Source organism: Poecilia reticulata, chromosome 8 (assembly GCF_904066995.2).
Source record: "Poecilia reticulata chromosome 8, P_reticulata-male-v2, whole genome shotgun sequence".
NCBI lineage: Eukaryota > Metazoa > Chordata > Actinopteri > Cyprinodontiformes > Poeciliidae > Poecilia > Poecilia reticulata.
The window spans coordinates 4,238,560-4,259,228 of NC_088837.1; the positions used below are offsets into that span (position 1 = coordinate 4,238,560).

The 20,669-nt window shown below is 40.5% G+C and overlaps 1 protein-coding gene and 1 long non-coding RNA gene across 4 annotated transcripts in view; one reads left to right on the plus strand and one right to left on the minus strand.

Annotated features, from left to right (window-relative positions):
• LOC145552454 (uncharacterized) overlaps nucleotides 1–13,861 on the minus strand; it is a 39,175-nt gene extending 25,314 nt beyond the window's left edge. The window contains exon 1 of the long non-coding RNA XR_014088515.1: nucleotides 13,795–13,861. This is a non-coding gene — a long non-coding RNA (uncharacterized LOC145552454). The remainder of the gene's footprint in view (nucleotides 1–13,794) is intronic.
• The window catches only part of trpm4a (transient receptor potential cation channel, subfamily M, member 4a), a 90,161-nt gene that overhangs the window by 28,730 nt on the left and 40,762 nt on the right, over nucleotides 1–20,669 (plus strand). For all 3 annotated transcript variants that reach the window (XM_081609655.1, XM_008414995.3, XM_008414996.3), the window contains 6 exons: nucleotides 1,358–1,460; nucleotides 11,137–11,255; nucleotides 11,588–11,890; nucleotides 16,375–16,476; nucleotides 19,883–20,011; nucleotides 20,210–20,339. In XM_081609655.1, the coding sequence (XP_081465781.1) occupies nucleotides 1,358–1,460; nucleotides 11,137–11,255; nucleotides 11,588–11,890; nucleotides 16,375–16,476; nucleotides 19,883–20,011; nucleotides 20,210–20,339 (886 nt within the window). The remainder of the gene's footprint in view (nucleotides 1–1,357; nucleotides 1,461–11,136; nucleotides 11,256–11,587; nucleotides 11,891–16,374; nucleotides 16,477–19,882; nucleotides 20,012–20,209; nucleotides 20,340–20,669) is intronic.

Here is a 20,669-nt window from a genome sequence, read left to right on the forward strand (position 1 = left end):
AGCTTAATGATGTCCAAAGCTGTATACAACACCAGGAACCACAGGTAAGGAACAAGACACTGTCACAAACTCAGGTAAACTAACAGTGACAAGCTATGGACAAACTATGACATGACAATGACTAGGATCCAGGGGGGAACAAAAGACGTGAAGTTAAATACAGTTAATAATCAGGGGCTTGACACGACAACACAGGGGCTAAATTGCCCCTTTTCCACCGGCTCTACTTCAGAGTGACCACGTTTCCACCGATCTGGCTCGGCTCTGTAGCAGGGTGATGCCTCCTGTCTGTGGGAAGTATAGTGCCCCACCTCCAGGCGCCATGTGCTATTCTTTGTTACCATGGGACCTAACACAAGTTGTTTTTTCTGCGACAAAAGAAGAAGAGAGAGCTGAGCTATTGTTTTGTAGGCTGATTGTGATTTTTCTGAGACTTCAAGAAAATGCGCAGTAGGAGGAATGATGCGATTGTGGCGAGGACAACAGCTGATCTCATGTGAATAACAGCAAAATGAGAAACAATCGAAGCATGATTCATGCAACAATAAAACATAAAAAACAAATGAAGGGCTACAAGCTGTACAATATTGACAGTTATTTATAACTGAGGAATGTCCAACTGAGTATCAACAGAAAATGTCCATGTTTTGTTTGAGCAATAAAATAAACAAAGTACATTCACAGAAAACCCACATCCTCACATCATCACTGTTTTGGCTGGACGCCAACTCAGTCTGACCAAGCAGACATCCCTTACGCAGAATGCATTGCAGCTTGAACAACATGGCGACATTCATGTGACGATATTTTATTAAAATATGTAAAAACAATCAATCAAAAATAAATATGCACCTCTCTCTGACAGCACTGAGCAGCTCCTTCAGTGCGTGAAGAAAAGATACTGCAGGTTTTTTCTTCCTGGTTTTTACATGTAGATGTATTAAACTACTCAGGACACACCACCCTCTGTTTGAATGTTAAACCCAAATGTCTTCAGTGTACAACACAAATGAAGCATGAGAACAGTATTGCCTTGCTGTTCCAATACCTTTGGAGGTAACTGTATATTTGTGCTTTTATTTTTAATTATATCAGTTTTGGTCCTCCATAGTTTCAGTGCTTTGCAGGGTCATAATTTCTGTTCCCTCAACCTTTTAAAATTCCAAACCTAAATTTTTAAATATAGGTTGATTTTAGATTAAATTATAAGTTTTGTTTGTTTTTTTACCATAAGACGGTAATATTAACTGATGATTTATGGTGTGTGTATTGGGTTAGCTGAATACATAGGCATTAATGATAAAGTATTACATTGTTTCAAATAATGATTGTTTGCCTTTTGTGTTTGTTTGTCCAGGCTTTGAGTATTTATCAGAGGAGAGATCTCATTACTGTTTTTCATGGAGAACAAGAGGGCTCTGATGACTTCGACACAATTCTCCTCAAAGCCCTGGTGAGAGGTAAGTGATGGGGAAATATTCAGGGGATTGTTTATCAATTACAACACCATCCCTTATAAAAACAACATATATTTGGAAATCCATTGTAATAAATTCTAATGTATTATCTCCCCTTTTAAATTTCTAATATATGTGGTAAATACATTTAATTATATATTGAAGATTCATGTATTATAAAATATTATATATCCATGTAATATTGATATGTATTGCAAAATATACAAATGAGTGTCACTTTATATATATTGCAGCAAATTGAACATAAGTATATAATGTCAGGGTTGACATATCCTGACGTAAATGTTCATAAATTTTGCATTTATGAACATTCACTATAATTTATTACAATTTAAATGGGAAAATGTAATGGTAAGATATATAAATATCAAACATACATGTTTGATATATTCCATATATATCAAACAATATAATTTTAGAAGCATAAATTATATATGCAAAAGCACATAAACCTATATATATATATATATATATATATATATATATATATATATATATATAGCTGACTGTATAGCTCAATAGGTAAGTCACCAGTCTTCCACCCGGGAGACCCGGGTTCGAGGCCAGGCTGGGGGCTGGGGCAAAAAGTTACAACGGTGACATTGAGCTGTCAGTGTGGGTCCTTAGGCAAGACCCTTGGAGCTATATAGCCTACCTCATACCATGAGAGACACAAATAAGCATGACATGCCGGCTCAGACGTCGCCCGGTCAAACAAGGTCTGCGTCAGGTGCTGGGGGACCAGAGCACCCTGATGAAAAGTGGGCTACTGGAACAAGACGGAAATGGGCAAGAGGTGAAAACATGGATCTGTTGGAATGCTACTACTCAAGTAATCCTAGTCAGAGGGGCTACATGCAAAGACTGTGGGAGGAATGGTTAGCTCGACATCCCCAGTCAACACTAACTGCCAAACAACTAGTAGCTCAGTGTTCCAACATCCGCAAATGGCAACTGCTGTCACAACTGGAGATTGACGAGGTACGACACAAGTGCTACGGGAAGGAGCCAGGATGCCAGGTCAGAAGGGAGTCAACTACAACTCCCCGCCCAGAGACTGGGTATGTAGCCCCAGTAATGAACGAACCATCTGAGCTGAATGAGGCAGCAACTGACCTGAGAGAGAGAATCATGGTCCGAATGAACACCAGACGACCCCGACGCCAATTACAACGGCTGAGTGAAGTACCATCAGAAAGTCTCATTGAAAATGTGAATTCGGCATTGAGAACGATCCCTACCACCACCATAACAGAAACCAATGAGCTGATATACAACTCAGCATCAGTGATCCTTGAGATGCTTGGTTATAAGAGCAACAATGAGACCCAATACCCACCATGGAAAAGACGGTTAGAGGCTAAGATCAAGATAACAAGGAGGGAAGTGCCCATACCTGAAGCACTCGAAACTGCCAAACAAAGGCTCCAAGCCTTGGCCAGCCGCCTAAACAGATACACGAGAGAGAAAGAAGCCAGGAGGATTAACCGGCTCTTCGCCACCCAACCAGCTAGAGTGTACTCTCAATGGCAGGGTAATAACAACAGAGCAGACCCACCCAGGCTGGAGACTGAACAATACTGGAAAGGCATATGGGAAAGGGAGGCGTCCCACAACAGCAATGCACAGTGGCTAACCTCTCTACGAGAGGACCACAGCAACCTCCCTGAACAAGCCCCGGTAACCATCACTGTGGCAGATGTCCAAGACAGAGTCTCGGGTATGAAAAACTGGACAGCACCAGGACCTGACATGATCCATGCCTACTGGCTTAAGAAACTCACTGCCCTCCATGAGCGACTGGCAGCTCAACTGAACCAGCTGCTACAAAATGGGACTCACCCTGAATGGTTAACTGAAGGGCGTACAATCCTGATACTGAAGGAACCCTCGAAGGGTTCAGTCCCATCCAACTATCGGCCAATAACCTGTCTCTCTACAACATGGAAGCTCATGTCAGGCATCATAGCGGCTAAGATAAGCGGGCACATGGATACATACATGAGCAAGGCACAGAAGGGCATAGGCATAAATAGCAGAGGAGCCAAACACCAACTCCTTGTAGACCACACAGTTGCCCGAGACTGCAAAACCCGACACACCAACCTGTGTACCGCTTGGATTGATTACAAGAAAGCCTATGACTCAATGCCACACACTTGGATCATTGAATGCTTAGAGATGTACAACATCAATAGGACTCTAAGAGCCTTCATTGCAAACTCGATGGGGCTGTGGAAAACCACCCTTGAAGCCAACTGCAAACCACTTGCACAAGTGTCCATCAAATGTGGCATATACCAAGGAGATGCTCTGTCCCCACTGCTGTTCTGCATAGGCCTGAACCCTCTCAGCCAAATCATCAACAAGACTGGCTACGGATACCGACTCAAGAATGGGGCTACGATCAGTCACCTCCTCTACATGGATGACATCAAGCTGTACGCCAAGAGCGAGCGAGACATCGACTCACTGATCCACACCACCAGGATCTACAGCACTGACATTGGGATGTCATTCGGACTAGAGAAGTGTGGTCGGATGGTTACAAAGAGAGGGAAGGTCGCCCACACAGAAGGGGTCTCACTCCCAGAAGGAACAATAGCAGACATAGAGCACAGCTACAAGTACCTGGGAATACCACAAGCAAATGGCAACCTCGATGAGGTCACAAGGAAAGGAGCCACAGCCAAATACCTCCAACGAATAAGGCAAGTCCTGAGAAGCCAGCTCAATGGCAAGAACAAGATCCGTGCAATAAACAGCTATGCCTTACCAGTAATCAGATACCCTGCCGGAATAATTAGCTGGCCAATAGAAGAGATGAAGGCCACGGATGTTAAGACTAGGAAGCTACTAACCATGCATGGAGGGTTCCACCCCAAATCCAGCACCCTGAGACTGTACACGAGCCGTAAGGAAGGAGGCAGAGGACTAGTGAGTGTGAGAGCCACTGTCCAGGATGAAACATCCAAGATCCATAAATACATCAAGGACAAAGCCTCAACAGACGATGTGCTCAGCGAATGTCTCAGGGAATGGGGAACAGAAGACAAGGTGCTGGAAGTACCATCATGGGAGGACAAGCCCCTACATGGGATGTACCACCGACAAATAACTGAAGTGGCTGATGTCAGGAAAACCTACCAATGGCTGGAGAAAGCTGGACTCAAGGACAGCACAGAGGCTCTCATCCTGGCCGCCCAGGAACAGGCCCTAAACAACAGAGCAATAGAGGCTCAGATCTACCACACCAGACAAGACCCAAGGTGTAGGTTGTGCAAGGAGGCCCCTGAGACAGTCCAGCACATAATAGCAGGGTGCAAGATGCTGGCAGGGAAAGCGTACATGGAACGACATAACCAAGTGGCGGGCATAGTGTACAGGAACATCTGTGCAGAATATGGACTGGAAGCCCCGAGATCAAAGTGGGGAACACCCCCAAAAGTGGTGGAGAATGACCGAGCTAAGATCCTGTGGGACTTCCAGATCCAGACAGACAAGATGGTAATGGCGAACCAACCGGACATTGTGGTGGTGGATAAAGAACAGAGGAAAGCCGTTGTGGTGGATGTAGCAATACCAAGTGATTACAACATCAGGAAAAAGGAGCATGAGAAATTGGAGAAATACCAGGGCCTCAGGGAGGAACTGGAAAAGACCTGGAAGGTGAAGACCACAGTGGTGCCTGTGGTCATCGGGGCCCTCGGGGCAGTCACCCCCAAACTGGAGCAGTGGCTCAAACAGATCCCAGGAACAACATCAGACATCTCAGTCCAGAAATGTGCAGTTCTAGGCACAGCCAAGATACTGCGCAGAACCCTCAAGCTCCCAGGCCTCTGGTAGAGGACCCGAGCTCAGAGGATGAAACAGACCACCCGCGGAGGGTGAGAAGGGAATTTATTTTTTTTATATATATATATATATATATATATATATATATATATATATATATATATATATATATATAGACAGAGAGAGAGAGACATACAGTGCCTTGCAAAAGTATTTGGCCCCCTTGAACTTTTCAACCTTATGCCATTTTTCAGGCTTCAAACATAAAGATCTAAAATTTTTATTTTGTGAAGAATCAACAAAACGTGGGACACAATCGTGAGGTGGAATGGAATTTATTGGATATTTTAAACTTTTTTAACAAATAAAAAACTGCAAAGTGGGGCGTGCTGATAGATATTTTTCGACAACCTACTTAAAATGAACCACAGACAACTAATGTGAGTTTTTACCAAGCTGTCATGAAAGGAGAAGACGCAGCGGACCGCTCCAGCGAGCTGCCCACCACATGTTCTGATAACTTCCAGTTAGAGCTCGTCTTTTATTTTCAGAGAAGGGAGGGATAGACAAAAGAGACAAGTTATCAGCAAGTTCTACACACACAAGTTCATTTCGTCTTTTCCCTTGGGAGCGATTTCTCTCAAGGGCAGAGGGCTGTTATCAGTGTGAGAAGGTCTTCAACACAACAGTCTGAATTTTTAACACAGACAGTGAGAGGCCAACACTTCTAAGTGAAAATCACAATAATCTATAGTAATACAAGACTGCTATGGTAAGATCAATAATCTATACACATGTGATAACAACACATAATATTTCCAACACATGCAATATTAGAATAGAATACTCTTTACTGATCCCAAAGGGGAAATTGCTTATTTGTTGATAGCTACTCTATCTTACATAATGAGTACAAAGTTTGTAAAAAAAAAAACTTTGTACAAAACTTTGTGTGTATATATATATATATAAATAAATTCCCTTCTCACCCTCCGCGGGTGGTCTGTTTCATCAGGTCCTCTACCAGAGGCCTGGGAGCTTGAGGTTCTCCTCCAGTATCTTGGCTGTGCCTAGAACTGCACATTTCTGGACTGAGATGTCTGATGTTGTTCCTGGGATCTGTTTGAGCCACTGCTCCAGTTTGGGGGTGACTGCCCCGAGGGCCCCGATGACCACAGGCACCACTGTGGTCTTCACCTTCCAGGTCTTTTCCAGTTCCTCCCTGAGGTCCTGGTATTTCTCCAGTTTCTCATGCTCCTTTTTCCTGATGTTGTAGTCACTTGGTATTGCTACATCCACCACAACGGCTTTCCTCTGTTGTTTATCCACCACCACAATGTCCGGTTGGTTCTCCATTACCATCTTGTCTGTCTGGATCTGGAAGTCCCACAGGATCTTAGCTCGGTCATTCTCCACCACTTTTGGGGGTTTTTCCCCACTTTGATCTCGGGGCTTCCAGTCCATATTCTGCACAGATGTTCCTGTACACTATGCCCGCCACTTGGTTCTGTCGTTCCATGTATGCTTTCCCTGCCAGCATCTTGCACCCTGCTATTATGTGCTGGACTGTCTCAGGGGCCTCCTTGCACAACCTACACCTTGGGTCTTGTCTGGTGTGGTAGATCTGAGCCTCTATTGCTATATATATATATATATATATATATATATATATATATATATATATATATATATATATATATATATATATGTAGGATGAGACTTGTCCAAGATGGCCTGCATCTTGGACAGGATCCTTCTTTTTGACACCACTGTCAGAGTATCCAGCTCCACTCCAACAACGTTACAGGCCTTCCAGATCAGTTTGTTCAGCCTGTTGGTGTCCTCCACCTTCAGGTTGCTGCCCCAACACACCACAGCCTACAGGATGGCACAGGCCACCACAGATTCATCAAACATCCTGAGCAAAGTCTGGGAGATATTGAATGACCTCAGCCGCCTCAGGGCGAGTTTGGCCCTTCCTCGGGCTGACACTGTCAGGCTCTGCAGCCTTGCAAGGGTGGTGTTTCACCAACTGTCATTTAACATCTTCGGCGGTGATGTTTCCTCTAAAGTAACGGTGGCCAGCTGAGGGGTGGAGGGATGGTCACTGAGTAGTAGAAGGAGGTGTGAAGGTGAGATGAAGGACTCTGAGGAGTGGGATGGGAGAGTTATTGGACAGCAGCAGTGGCATTGATGGGAGTGTGAGCAGGGGACGCAGTGGCACATCTGTTGAAAAACAGGTTGAGTTCACTGGCTCTGTCAACGTTGCCCTCAACCACTCCACAACAACCTGCTGATCTAAACCCGGTGATAGTCCTCATCTCTCTCCAGACCTCTCTCATGTTTTTCTGCTGAGAGGGGTCTGGTCTTATAGAGGTATTATAATCTTCCTTAGCTCTTCTGATCTTCACCTTGAAGCACCTCTGAATTACTCTCACATCATCCCTGTTGCCATCTCTGAAAGCCCTCTTCTTCGTATTCAGGATGGTCTTGATCTCTTTTGTTACCCAGGGCTTGTTATGTGGGTAACGGTAAACTGTCTCAGTAGGGATGATGGAGTCAACACAGGGAAGATGGTTAAAATTGATGGAAAGATGGACGGAGCCAAATACAGAACCATTGTGAAAGAAAACCTGTTGGAGTCTTTAAAGACCTGAGACTGGGACGGAGATTTATCTTCCAACAAGACAACGATCCCAAACATGAAGCAAAATCTACAATGGAATGTTTCACAAATAAACATATCCAGGTGTTAGAATGGCCAAGTCAAAGTCCTGACCTGAATCCAATGGAGAATCTGTTGAAATAGCTGAAAACTGCTGTTCAAGAGCGCTCTCCATCCAACCTCACTGAGTTCCAGCAGTTTTGAAAGGAAGAAAGGAAGAATTTGAGTCTCTCAATGTCCAAAACTGATGGACACAAAACCAAGTGACTTGCAGCTGTAATCGCAGCAAAAGGTGGGGCTACAAAGTATTAACACAAGGCAGCCGAATAACATTGCACGCCCCACTTTTGCAGTTTGTTTAAAAAGTTTAAAATATCCAATAAATTTTTTTCCACTTCACGATTATTGTTGTTGATTCTTCACAAAATAATAATTTCAGCTCTTTATGTTTGAAGCCTGAAAAGTGGCAAAAGGTTGAAAAGTTCAAGGGGGCTGAATACTTTCGCAAGACACTGTATATATATTTAAGTATCCCTCATTCGAGATTCTTAAATTCCTCCACTTGGGGCAGGACATCCTCCCTGACCAGAAAAAGGCACTCTACCCTTTTCCGGCTGAAGTCCATGGCCTTGGATTTGGAGGCACCTAGAACAGATGTACCAGGAGAGATTTTGGAACAAGTTTAAGCCAGGAAGAATATAAATTTGTATTGTATTAACCCTACTGAGAAGTGATTTAAATCAGTGGTTCTTAACCTGGGTTCGTCGAACCCCAGGGGTTCGACGAGTCGGTCTCAGGGGTTCGGTGGAGCCTCTGCCGTGGAGGTAAAGACACACTTGTGTAAAGTCGTGATGACGCCCTGCTTTGCCATCACTTGCTGCAGAGGATCACGTTACATTGCTTAGCCAATCAGAGCTGCGGAGGAGCCCTGATTGAAGGAGATCCACTCTCAGCAGGGATTTGAACTTGTGTCTTTATTTACTTCAACCAAGCTCACAGTTTTTACCACATTCTGTAGCTTTCTGTGTTCTTCTAAATCTGCTCCTTGGTCGCATCTTTTCGGGGTTGCTACTGCCTCTAGTGGCGTGGGGGTGGTAACACAACCAATATAATTACATTACTAAATCAGAATACCGCAAAGTCTTTATTATTTATTATTAATTTTTCATTCTCTTAAGAATGTAGAGCTAATTAAATGATCTAAACAAGACCTTAAAGTGGTTCCAGTTTCTCTTGATGGCCAACCTGTTGAAACTGGCAAATTTGAAATACCTTTGGTCGTTCCTGAACAGTCAGCTCAACTTTGCTGAAAACACTGACTATATTTTGAAGAACTGTTATCAGAGACTCTACCTTTTAAGAAGAATTAATGATCTTCTTAAAGTATGTCTTGAATTTGGAAAAATGTATTTATCACTATAGAAGGGTTCAGTGAATGCGCATATGAATCTGATGAGTTCGGTACCTCCAAAAAGGTTAAGAACCACTGATTTAGATAAAAGGGATATTTTCAACAAATCATTGTTAATTTTCAGAAGTAGGGAGGAGTAGTTATATAAGAATAAGTCAGAACTAATAAAGATGACCAAGTATTTGGAACCTCTTTCAGATATGTGAAAAATAGGCTGCAACACCATATCTTGAGGGTCAGTGAAAAGAGAAGAAAAAGCTTTATCTAAATTAATTTTATGAAAGGGCACCAAATTAACATACATTTTAAAAGACAGTTATCCCAAACATTGACCAAATGTATGTAAACCTTTGAAATTGAGGAAAATTACCAAAAAATTCTAGAAATGTTCACACCAAGTTTTCTGGCATTGAACAAAAAAAACGTGGTAATTCTAACTGACATAAAACATGAGGGGTTTGGTCAGATTTTACTTTAGACTGAGATTTTTTATTTTTTTGTCTTTTTATTCAGTGTATGTAAATATCTGGTTTCAATTGTATAATAATTAGAATGAACACAAAATTAACTGATGCACCACATTAATGCATTATATTTTTTAAAAAGTGTTACCTTCACATTTTGCAATAATCATCTTAATTTTTTTATATTACATATGTGGCAGAAAGTATTGTAAAATGCACTCAAGGATTTTATTACATTTTGCACCAATAATGCAGTTTTAACAATGTTTTTATTATATTACTTTACTACGTATTGTGTTTTATGATAAGGCTATCAATTTCTGTATTTTTCAGGATTTGTATAAAATCCTCAATTACAATGGCCTTATCTGTATTCAACACACATTTAAAAAAAAAAAAATCTGATCCAAAAGGTAAGAGTAAGTCCCTGGTGGATAATACAAAGCAATAAGCAGAAGTGATTTTGGTACAATTTAGATAAGGAAAACAAAAATTTAGATGTTTAAAATAACTAGCTATTAATAGGCTTGTGATTAATCAGTAAATGTAAATGAAAATGGTTGCTACTCCACCTCACCTTGTAGCTACTTCAAGGAATGTAAAAATTGTAATAATTTGAAGAGCGTTAGTCATTTATGCCAACATAATCCTCTTGCTAAACAGACCTAAAATCAAACCTAAATAAAGCCATTAAATAAGATAAGTCTTTGAAGAGAAACGTCTTCTGCTCAAAAAACCACATTTGTTTTATTTTTCTGTTCACCAGTATTATTTTTGAGATTTTCATGATTTACCCATCATACGGCACCAGCACCAGGGTACAACCTGGACAGATTACCATACTATCATTATCAATACCAATATTATATTTATTTTGGATCAATACCAATTATCACTCTATATTATTCCATTACGGCCTGATATAACATATGTAGCAATTTTGACAATGTTGGTCACATATTGTCCATACCGATTTATCACTTGATGAAGAAATCAAGGTAGTATAATTTTGTTCAAATCTGTATAATTTACCAACCTTACCAGCGACAATGCATCCAGGGTGCCAAGCGACCACATCCCCTGTCATGAACTAGTCTGGGGAAAAATTCTTCTGGTAGAATCCTTAGCATGGTCTGAAATTCAGTGCAATCTAATTTTATAAAGATTGCAAACTTTGTTTTTATTTTGTCGCATGAAGGTCATTTTAAAGATGATAGTTCTCATGTATTCTATCATATAAATGATTATGCAAAACTATGGCAATGTATTTTTATCATTTCTATCACTCTGATATTGTTGTTTGTCTACTGTGTTTGTGTTAAGCTAGTAAACGTTTGAGCAGTATGGCCAGTGAGTGCATAGAGGAGCTAAAACTGGCTGTGGCCTGGAACCGAATAGACACTGCAAAAGCTGAGTTCTTCAATGGAGACATACAGTGGAAGGTAGAACACCAGAGTTCTAGTTTGGCTCTAGTTTCAAACGCCTTGCTCAGGGGTTCTCAAATGTTATGTTCAAATATCTAAATATCTGATAAGGTACAGATAAGAATTTATCTGGTCCTTATCAGATGAAGACAGAAAACAATAAGAAGTGTGTTAAGAGGCTAATGTTTTCATTTCGTATTTTATTGTACGTATTAAGATGTGTTATTGCAAGGAAATTTCTAGTTAGGTGGTCTGCTAGTGTTTGCTAGATGGGTTAAGTCGTCCTCTGCCAGAAAAAGTTTGAAAAACACTGTTATACATTATTGCTTGACTTTTTTTTCCACTTTCAGTATGAGGACCTTGAGGACTCCATGACAGATGCTTTGATCAATAACAAGCCCCAGTTTGTGCGTCTCTTCTGTGAGAATGGTCTCAACATCCTGAATTATTTGACAAACAATCGCTTGGAGAGCTTGTATAGCTCATTGTCAGATAGCTTGCTGGCATACATTCTACTCCAGAGGCGTCTGAGTGAAAGAAAGAGCCTGGCTGGATCTCATCTCTCTGTGGACAGAGCTGCACCAGGTGCCATGGAGACTTTGCATATGGAAGTAAACACAAGCGCTTCAGCAATGGATCTTAGTTTGTTTGAGGTGAGTTCAACACTTGAGCAGCAGGCAAACGCTTGGTTGAAAAACTGAGGGAAAGTAGTAGTAAGGTCAACAAGGAACTCAAACGTATTCAATATCCAATCACTAGTTTTGTAAAGCCCTGACCTACTCATATTGATTATAGCCAATTTGTATTCCACATTAAGAAATATTATTTAACAATGTTCTTTTTACTTTCTGCATTAACTTAAATTTGTTTGTCCTAAAATATAACTGATATGCTTCAATAAAAGCCTGAAGTTCTCTCTCATATCTACATAATTGAAAATGTGAAAAAACAACAAGATTCTCCAAGGTAGATTTTCTGTCAGATACAACAAGCTTTTAATACTGGACAATCCATCTTGTGTGATTTAAAACACACTAACGATTAACTTCTAGTATTTCCCACTGCGACTCAATTCCAAAGCAACTCAATGCTACATGGAGTGTTGTTGGATCCAGAATGCATGCAGAGTAAGAGGCAGGAGATAGAATGAAGATAATTAATAAATAAATGCAAAACTCTCAGAGGCACCAAGGAATACAGGACTAGAAACAGGCAAGTAAGCATAAGGCAGAGAGCCCTAAAGCCAGGTATACTAATGGAAAGGAGACTAATGAACATGAGAGGAAGCTGAGGAGAATGTGAACAATAGGAGACTAAACACTAATCAAAGAAAGTGCAAGAATATCTTAGCATCTGAATATGAAGGAATGAACTGCAATAGCAAGACCTAGGCTGAAAATTAATTAACAAGAATAAACATTAAAAAAACTGACGGATCACAAAATTCCAGGATAATGACAAGTCAGTGAATCTTCTGCCCATCAATACTTTTCAGAGCTTTTTAAAACTGCCTGCAAGAATGCTGGTGACTAGTAACTAGGGCTGTATAAATAAATCGATTCGGCGATATATATCGATATTTTCCGCCCTCAGAAAGTATCGATTTTTCATCTGCTAGTATCGATCCGTTAAACCATATAACCATAGAGCCTTATAGCTCTTTTTAACATCTAGTTTGTTACGGCGTAGCAGCGAGACTCCGCCTCCCTCAGTCTCACTTTCAACTTGAGCTTAAAGTGCACATTATAAACTACACACCAGTTTTTAAATTGTGTTAATAGACCAAGAATAACCGGAATTATGCTAAAATTAGTAAATCATATTTTTCCAAATATCAGAGAAATGTCAAAAGCGCCGCCATTCCCGGCTTTTCCGATTATGTGAGAGGGAATGAGCTTCCAAACGTACAAAACATAAGATTCCTGTGTCTTTGGAAATGTAAAATCTTCAATAAATAACGATGGGCTGTATTTTGTTGCTGAGAAACGAAGTAAAGTTGCGCAAGTAACCGTGATAGAGAAGCGGAACGGAGCAGCTGCAAAAGCAGTGAGATCGCGAAATTAATGCGAATTTCGACTGGTAGCATTCACTTCGTAATTAGTTTTTAGCTTAGCGGTTTCTGCTCTGCATATAAAGGATTACCTGAAGAATGAACATGGGTTGATAACATCCGCAGCGGCGCTGTGTTTTGAGCAGGAAGACGAAGAGGATTTCCATGGTAACAATGGCTGATCGATCATTCTTATTAGCAACAGACAAAGAGTATCAGAGACTGAGAGAACGATGAGATCCTGGCAGTCTGAGGCAGCTACTCAGAGATGCAAGCAGGGGAATAGCGGCGCTGCGTAGCTGCAGGGAGTCGATCACTACGGGGTGATGCGGAGCCACGACTTTAGCAGCTAGTAGTAAACAGCTTACAGCCACGGCTAACTCCGGGAGCCAAGGTAGAAAAGCCTTTTCCCCCATAGTCCAAAAGACTGCATTTGTGGCTGCATTTTTACTCCAAAATGCAGCCACAGTGTCCAAAAGAAAAAACATAAGTATACTTTTCTTTTACCTGGGCAGGAACATGCTCCAATAGAACGGCAGTTAGCGAGAGGTGAGCCACTGGCCGCACGTCACTGGTTCTGAAGTATGTTATGGCAGTTCCCAGGTGAAAAAAAAGTATAGTTTAGTATACTAAATTTTAACATACTTTAGTATACTTTTATCGATGTAAACTGTACTATTTTGGAACAACTAATTTTGTGCTTAGTATACTTTAGTAGTATTTAAATAGTATTAAATTACAACTAATAGTATATTTTAGTATACTATACGTACTTTTTTGGAACAACTTCAAGTGTACTTAAAGTAAACTTTTTAAATATCATATTTCAGAGCTTTATTATTATATTTTGACATATTTTGAGTAATAATTCTGTCTCAATTATATTAAAAATATATAATATACTTCAAATATATTTTAAAATATACTATTAATATATTAGTAATGTATTTAAATTATACTTAATTTTTTTTTTTATTTCCTGCTATTGATAATAAACTACAATTTTAATAACCCGTGAGTCTTTATTCCTACGTACCTGTATTGTAAATGACATGACACCTGTTTTCATATATTGTATTTTCCGGTTCCGGTTTTCCGGATTTTTCTTCTCTTTAGCAGGAAGTGCGTCCTGTAAACTGTGGTTGTTTTGTTTTGCATGGTTGTTTGCTAGCGGTAGAGTAGATGAACACGTGTTTGTTATGAACGCCGCATTCCAGATCGAATTCTTCGAACCAATGCCTGTAAGTAGCAGCTTATACTTCAAAACGAGCCTTTATGTTAACATATAAGGAATTCATATGTTAAAGTTACTTTCCCTCAATGGAATATATACTAGTCAGTCCCAGTGACCGTTTCAGTAACGGTTTTTGCCCATGTGCTTTCTGGGTAAAAATCAATCGAGTAACGCGCATCGTTTTAACCCTAACCCAGAAGGAGAGCGGCGCTCAGAAGCTCGGCAGATGGAGAAGTGAAACCACGCAAAAAGATTCTCGTAAAAGCGCACTCCCGTACCGCACAGGGTAAAAAGCTCGTAGAATTCAATTGATCGGTTTGGATTAGACAGATCCAACTGAGCGATGAACCAGCGCAGATTTTTCTGCAGATGCGAACCAGGAGGAAATTGTGCAGCTGTGCGTTCAGACCGCAGCAGGTGAAGTGCTGGTAATTTAAGAGGAGTCGTTTAATTTATTATAAGTTATTGGTGCCACAGTCAGTGGTTTGAGTCACTATGGAAAAAAAGTTAGATGCGTTTATCTGCTTTATGTGTGATGGGATCTGGATTCACGGTTCAAGTAGGTGAATATTAACTAACCGCACAAAAATGCGGCTAAGCAGCAGATGTTAATATGATTATAATTTGACGGGTAAAAATAGTACATCACCGAGTTTTTTTTAATGCTGTCGGTCAAAACGACGGGGAACAAAAAAGTCAAATATTTATCGACATATTACCTTGTGCCAGCCCTCCATGAAGGTCTACAGTCGCTCTGCTGCACATCTCTTGAGGTTCTGCAGTAATAACTACTATTCACAGCCACTCACCTCCAGCCCAGATCCTGTCAGCAGTGGGGCAAACTGCCTGGTTGTAACACCAGGTTAAGGAGAAGCAGAGAGTGAACAGTGAGGAGGCGGTACCAGGACTTTGAAGTGCATCACAATGACAGCTGGTTCCGTTTCTCTATATCAGGATATCTGATTCTGTCCCACAGCGGTGGGTCCGACTCAGGCTGCCTGTAGTGAACCGGGCATTTAGTCCAGCACTGGGGCAGAATGACAAAGTTAAAGTCAAAAGATTTCTCTGCAGCCAAACTATTTCTGTGTTTGGGGATCCTGTTTTCAAGATCGATTACAACTGTGAGTTTTAAAGTCCTCGTCTCTGTACACACCAACACTCTGAGTGTTTGCTAGTACGGCCAAGTCCGTCACAAATTTGTCTAAGCCAGGGTTGATGGTTCTGCTATTACAAGGATGAGTAATGATAATCCTCTTATGTGAACCTTTATCATTATGTTTGGGTCAGCAATGAGTTTCTATAACACAAAATGAAATATAGGAATAAGGTGGATATTGGGTGTAGCTACTTGGCCATTAAAATCAATTCCATAAAGGTCAGGTTAGTTCTTCAGACCCCCAATGAAGTTTGGGGGTCTGAAAATAATGGCTCTACAGAAAATGGTGACGTCTGTGCACTCTGCATTTCAGTATCTGCATCTGCATAAGTTACATCCTATTATGTTATGTTTGAATTTACAGAGGTTCTGTGAGCGACTCGTTCTTTTACAAATGTTTGTAGAAGCACTCAGTGTGCCTACCTACTGGATTTTATACACCAGTCGCCATGGAAGTTATTGGAAAACCTGAATTCATCAAATTCAAGTGATGGCCCACACTTGTAGCAATAAAGTGAATTTTTCTATGATTAATCTGTGACTCATTACAACCATAATTGATTTAACATATTTGATTTCTTTCAGTATGCTTTGCATGTTATGCTAAAGACCACTTAAATAATCACATTATGTGTAAACAAATAAGGGAAGCAAACTTATAACACATGTCAAAGCAAAGTTTGTGACTGTGCTTCAGGTATCCCGCCTGCTGCAGGATCTCTTAGGTGACGTCTGTGAGCCTTTCTACTATGGAGCTCTGGGTCTTGACCCCAGGATGGGCACTAGAAGAGCACTGAAGGTCAGTGAGTATAGAACTATTTGTACAAGAACCTGTTTACAGGTCATTGAGGTGGCAAAAACCTTGTTTGACTCATTACATACCTAAAAAAATAATCTGACATTGTGAAAATATTTGTCTGCTTCTCATCCTCAAATGGATTTATGTAACATGTGCCAAAATATTCAGACCAAAATCTCTGCTTTAAATGTTATGCTAGAAAAATGATTAATCTGTACAGTGACAGTCTCCTGCAATTGTAAAAATGAAAAGTAACCAACGCTAATGTAGTCTCACAAATGACTGTCGTGGAAAAAAATTACTTAAACAAGAGTTTGGATGAGAAGAAAATAAGAAATGTATTAAAACCTTGCAAGGTGAGAACAGACATATAGACTCAAAGGAGTCTGTCAAGTCTGCTCTGACCAACAGTGGATCTGGTTTCCTTTTATAAGTTCTGGTCAGAGAAGAGAGAATTGATTGGACTAGAGGTGTGAATCCCTGACTGTCATGTACCAGGGATTCTGTGGAGCCCAACACAGATGGTCTTGCCATTTGTCTATTGTTAAGGAAAGGAGGATGTTCTCTGATGCTAAAGAGGGCAGATAAGTTCTACAAGGGGGAGTAGCACTTAGTCTCCAGGATCAACGATGTCCCCTGCTGTTATATGGCACTGTAGAAGTCTATAGGAGAGCAGCTTGACCAATCTCATGATGAGATCATGCAGGCACAATATAAAGCACAAGAGGAGTGAAGAGCACATTATAAAATGTTCCATTATAATGACCATGACAATATCATTACTTTGTTGGATCCTATGACTGAATTGGTTTCAGGACTGTGGCTATTAACCACCACGTTGCCGACATTTTCCCCTTCTCTCATACTGTCATCCTCAAACAGTTAAAAATAAACAATAGTCATGGTAAAATAAAGTCCTCCTTTGGTTTTAGGGTTTTAAAGGTGGTAGGAAAATTTCTCAAATGATATGCAGCTTTAAAATTACAATGGTTCTAGGCTGAAAGTAGGACTTGACAATAAATCATGTAAGCAGAGGAAAGACTTAAGCCACTGATTCTCTCATGGACGTGAGTGGCATCAACTAACTAACGTACTGACTCTTTGGTTACCTAGAAACAACCTGTTGAGTAACTTGCACAGCAATTTAAGGTTTCACCACCAGTGTAGCTACTTTAAAATACACAACAATGGCATGGAGTGAAAATTCTGGATAAAAGACAAGCTCACACCACGAGTTTGGCAGTATTTCAGATATTTAAAACAAAGAACTAATCAATAATTATCAGTATTGACTGATGGTAAGGTAAGGTAATTTTATTTATATAGCACTTTTTCAGCAAAAAGGCAATTCAAAGTGCTTTACATTCATTTAAAGGAAATACAAACAAAATAACAAACCAAAGGAAAAGAGGAAAGGACACATTAGGTCAGATGGCAACATTCAGACAAAACAAAGGGGTAAAACAAAGACTTGAGTGAAGGCGGTGACGTCAAAGGGCCATGGAGTCAGGTGGCTGTGGTCCCTGGCATAGTCCGACAGAGGTGTTTGTTATCGAGGAATGATGTCCTTAGGAGCGCTCAGCTCCACAGCTCCATGGAAACAGGAGGGGGTGAGGTGGGAAGGAGCATTATGTTTACATATCTTCAAGGAGATTGGAAATATGCAGCCTTTCCAAGGCCACACGGGGACAGCCAATTCAGATACAGAATGTCTTAGATCGGGAAGATTATGAATTTCAATCTTCCCTAAAGTCTCTCCGATACATCTCAGTTCCCAATCATCCAAATTAGTTTGGTCGTTCCATTGAGCTGAAATGAGCAACTTTTCCAAGATTGATTACAACTCGTTAGTGAGTTTTAGAGTCCTCGTCTCTGTCCACACCAACAGTCCGAGTGTTTGCTGGTTCGGCCAAGTCTGTCACAAATTTGTCTAAGCCAGGAATCCACAAGCTCCAAACAGCATATATTCAGGATGAATCCTGCCGGGTGTGTCCCCACAGGACAAGAGGCTCTCCTGTGGCCAGACTTCTTGTTGAAAATTTGATCAATTGCATTGAGAGATCGGTTGACCAGATCCATAATTTGTAGATTTGGATGATGTGCAAAGAAAGGCTCCAAAAATATAGAAAAAGACAGGACAAAAACAAAGCAAGCAGGACAGGCATGGGCAGGGAGGGAGCAGAGGAAAAAAGCGTCCGCCTTTGCCGAGAGCAAGACTGATATGAAATGCTCATATTGTGATACACTTTTCAACCTTATCATACATCCCTAACTGAAAATTTTTAGGGTTTTTTGTGTTAAGCATATATTTTAAATCCCATGTAACTTTTCCCATCTATAATGTTGGTCAATCACATAAAATCTCAGCAAAAAACGTAAAACCTTTTGGGGAACTTACCGACCGATGTCTGCCTCAAGTCCAGAGGGACAGACCATACATCCGTATGGATGTATGGAGTCTGTGTATGTGTCTGTGTCTCTCACACAGACACATACACGGGTGGTTTGGATGTGTGTGTTTACAGATACGCCATCTTGGGTTGTAGGTGCCACTAAATACATCTTGTATTAATCAGTTTTCAGTGTTTTCTGTGACATTGTTTTTCAGGGTTTACCTTTTTTCTCTCAATGTTTGTAGGTATAGAAGCAGGTTTCTAAGGTTTTTCACCCTAGGGCAGTGGTCCCCAAAGTTGGTCCTCGAGGGCCGACATGTTCTAGTTCTCTCCCTGGTGGTAGTAACAACCTTTTCAGCTTGTCAATGTTCTTCTTAGGCCTCTAACGAGGCATCATTTGATCCAGGTGCGTTAAACCAGGGAGAGAACTAAAACATGCAGGATGCCGGCCCTCAAGGACCGACTTTGGGGACCACTGCCCTAGAGTATTTTCTTGTATTATCTACCAGTTTTTCTTTCCTCTTACAACTTTTTGAAAGGGAACTTTCAAAAAGTTCAAAGGGGACTTTCAATTTTTTGCCCCACTGCTGTTCCTCTTTTCTCTTTTTCCTTTTTATCCACTGCAATGGATAAAAATATAGTTTTTATACTGTATATGTGCAGTATAAAAAATGGAGAACCAGACAAAAAATAAAATAAATGAAGAAAATTTAAAATAAAGTTTTAAAAATAATTTTTTAGGTATAAAACAACACAACAGAAAAATTTAAGTACTGTGAATAGTTCTGTGATATGTGTTCCTCACAGGACAAGACAAGGAAAAAAATATTACAAGTGTAGTTAGCTGGATCATTAATGAGTTTGATATAAAAATGTCTGTCATGAAAGATATCTATTGTTTATTAAGCAATCTTATAGCTAAAACCAACATGTAAAATCATATTGTGTGTGGAATAATAAGAGATGAGAAATAAACTAACTGTTTACTCTGATATGTCTTTTCCAAACTTCAGCAAGTCAACAAAATCCTGCAGGGGGAATGTGCATATCGCAACCAGCAATGCCATTCACCCTGGGCAGCTCTCTTCATTTGGGCTGTTTTACAGAACCGCAGTGAAATGGCTATATACTTCTGGGAAATGGTGAGAACATGTTACATTAAAATCTTTAGTCCAAAAGTGTGAACTTTTTAGCTTAGCCTTGACCATTTGAAGATGATGACTGTTCTTTCAGAACCAGTAGCATTCATGTGCAAGTCCTAATACTACCTTTTTCTAAATTGCCTTTAATTTAGCTTCATGTCATTGCACCTCAATTGGCTTGCTGTGTCTCCGTATCAGGCAGGGGAGTCTGTGCTAAGTGCTCTTGGTGCCTGTAAGATTCTGAGGGAGCTTTCCAAGCTGGAGAATGAGACAGAGAGCAAGCTGGCCATGAAAAAATTGGCACAGAGGTTCGAGAACCTGGCAAATGGTGAGTTTGCACAGAGAAAATATTTATCAATTAGTTCCTTGATGGATGAAGGCTTGAATCTTTACCTTTACATATAGAAGTAAACATCTTGGTAACAGGCCTGGGTTAGAGGCTTAACCCTAACTAGGCCAGGTTTTGAAATGAATATGGAAAAGTTCATTTATTCCATTATTTTATTCCCAAATGTAAAAATCTCAGGCATTTCAGTGACTGTCTGCTGGTCCACTGACTGGCAGTAGTCAGTCACCATTCTTCTTCATGAATGTGTGGGCCACAACCATAGGCGTAACTTCCTGAAGGACTGGTGTGGACATGTTCCCACTAACTCTG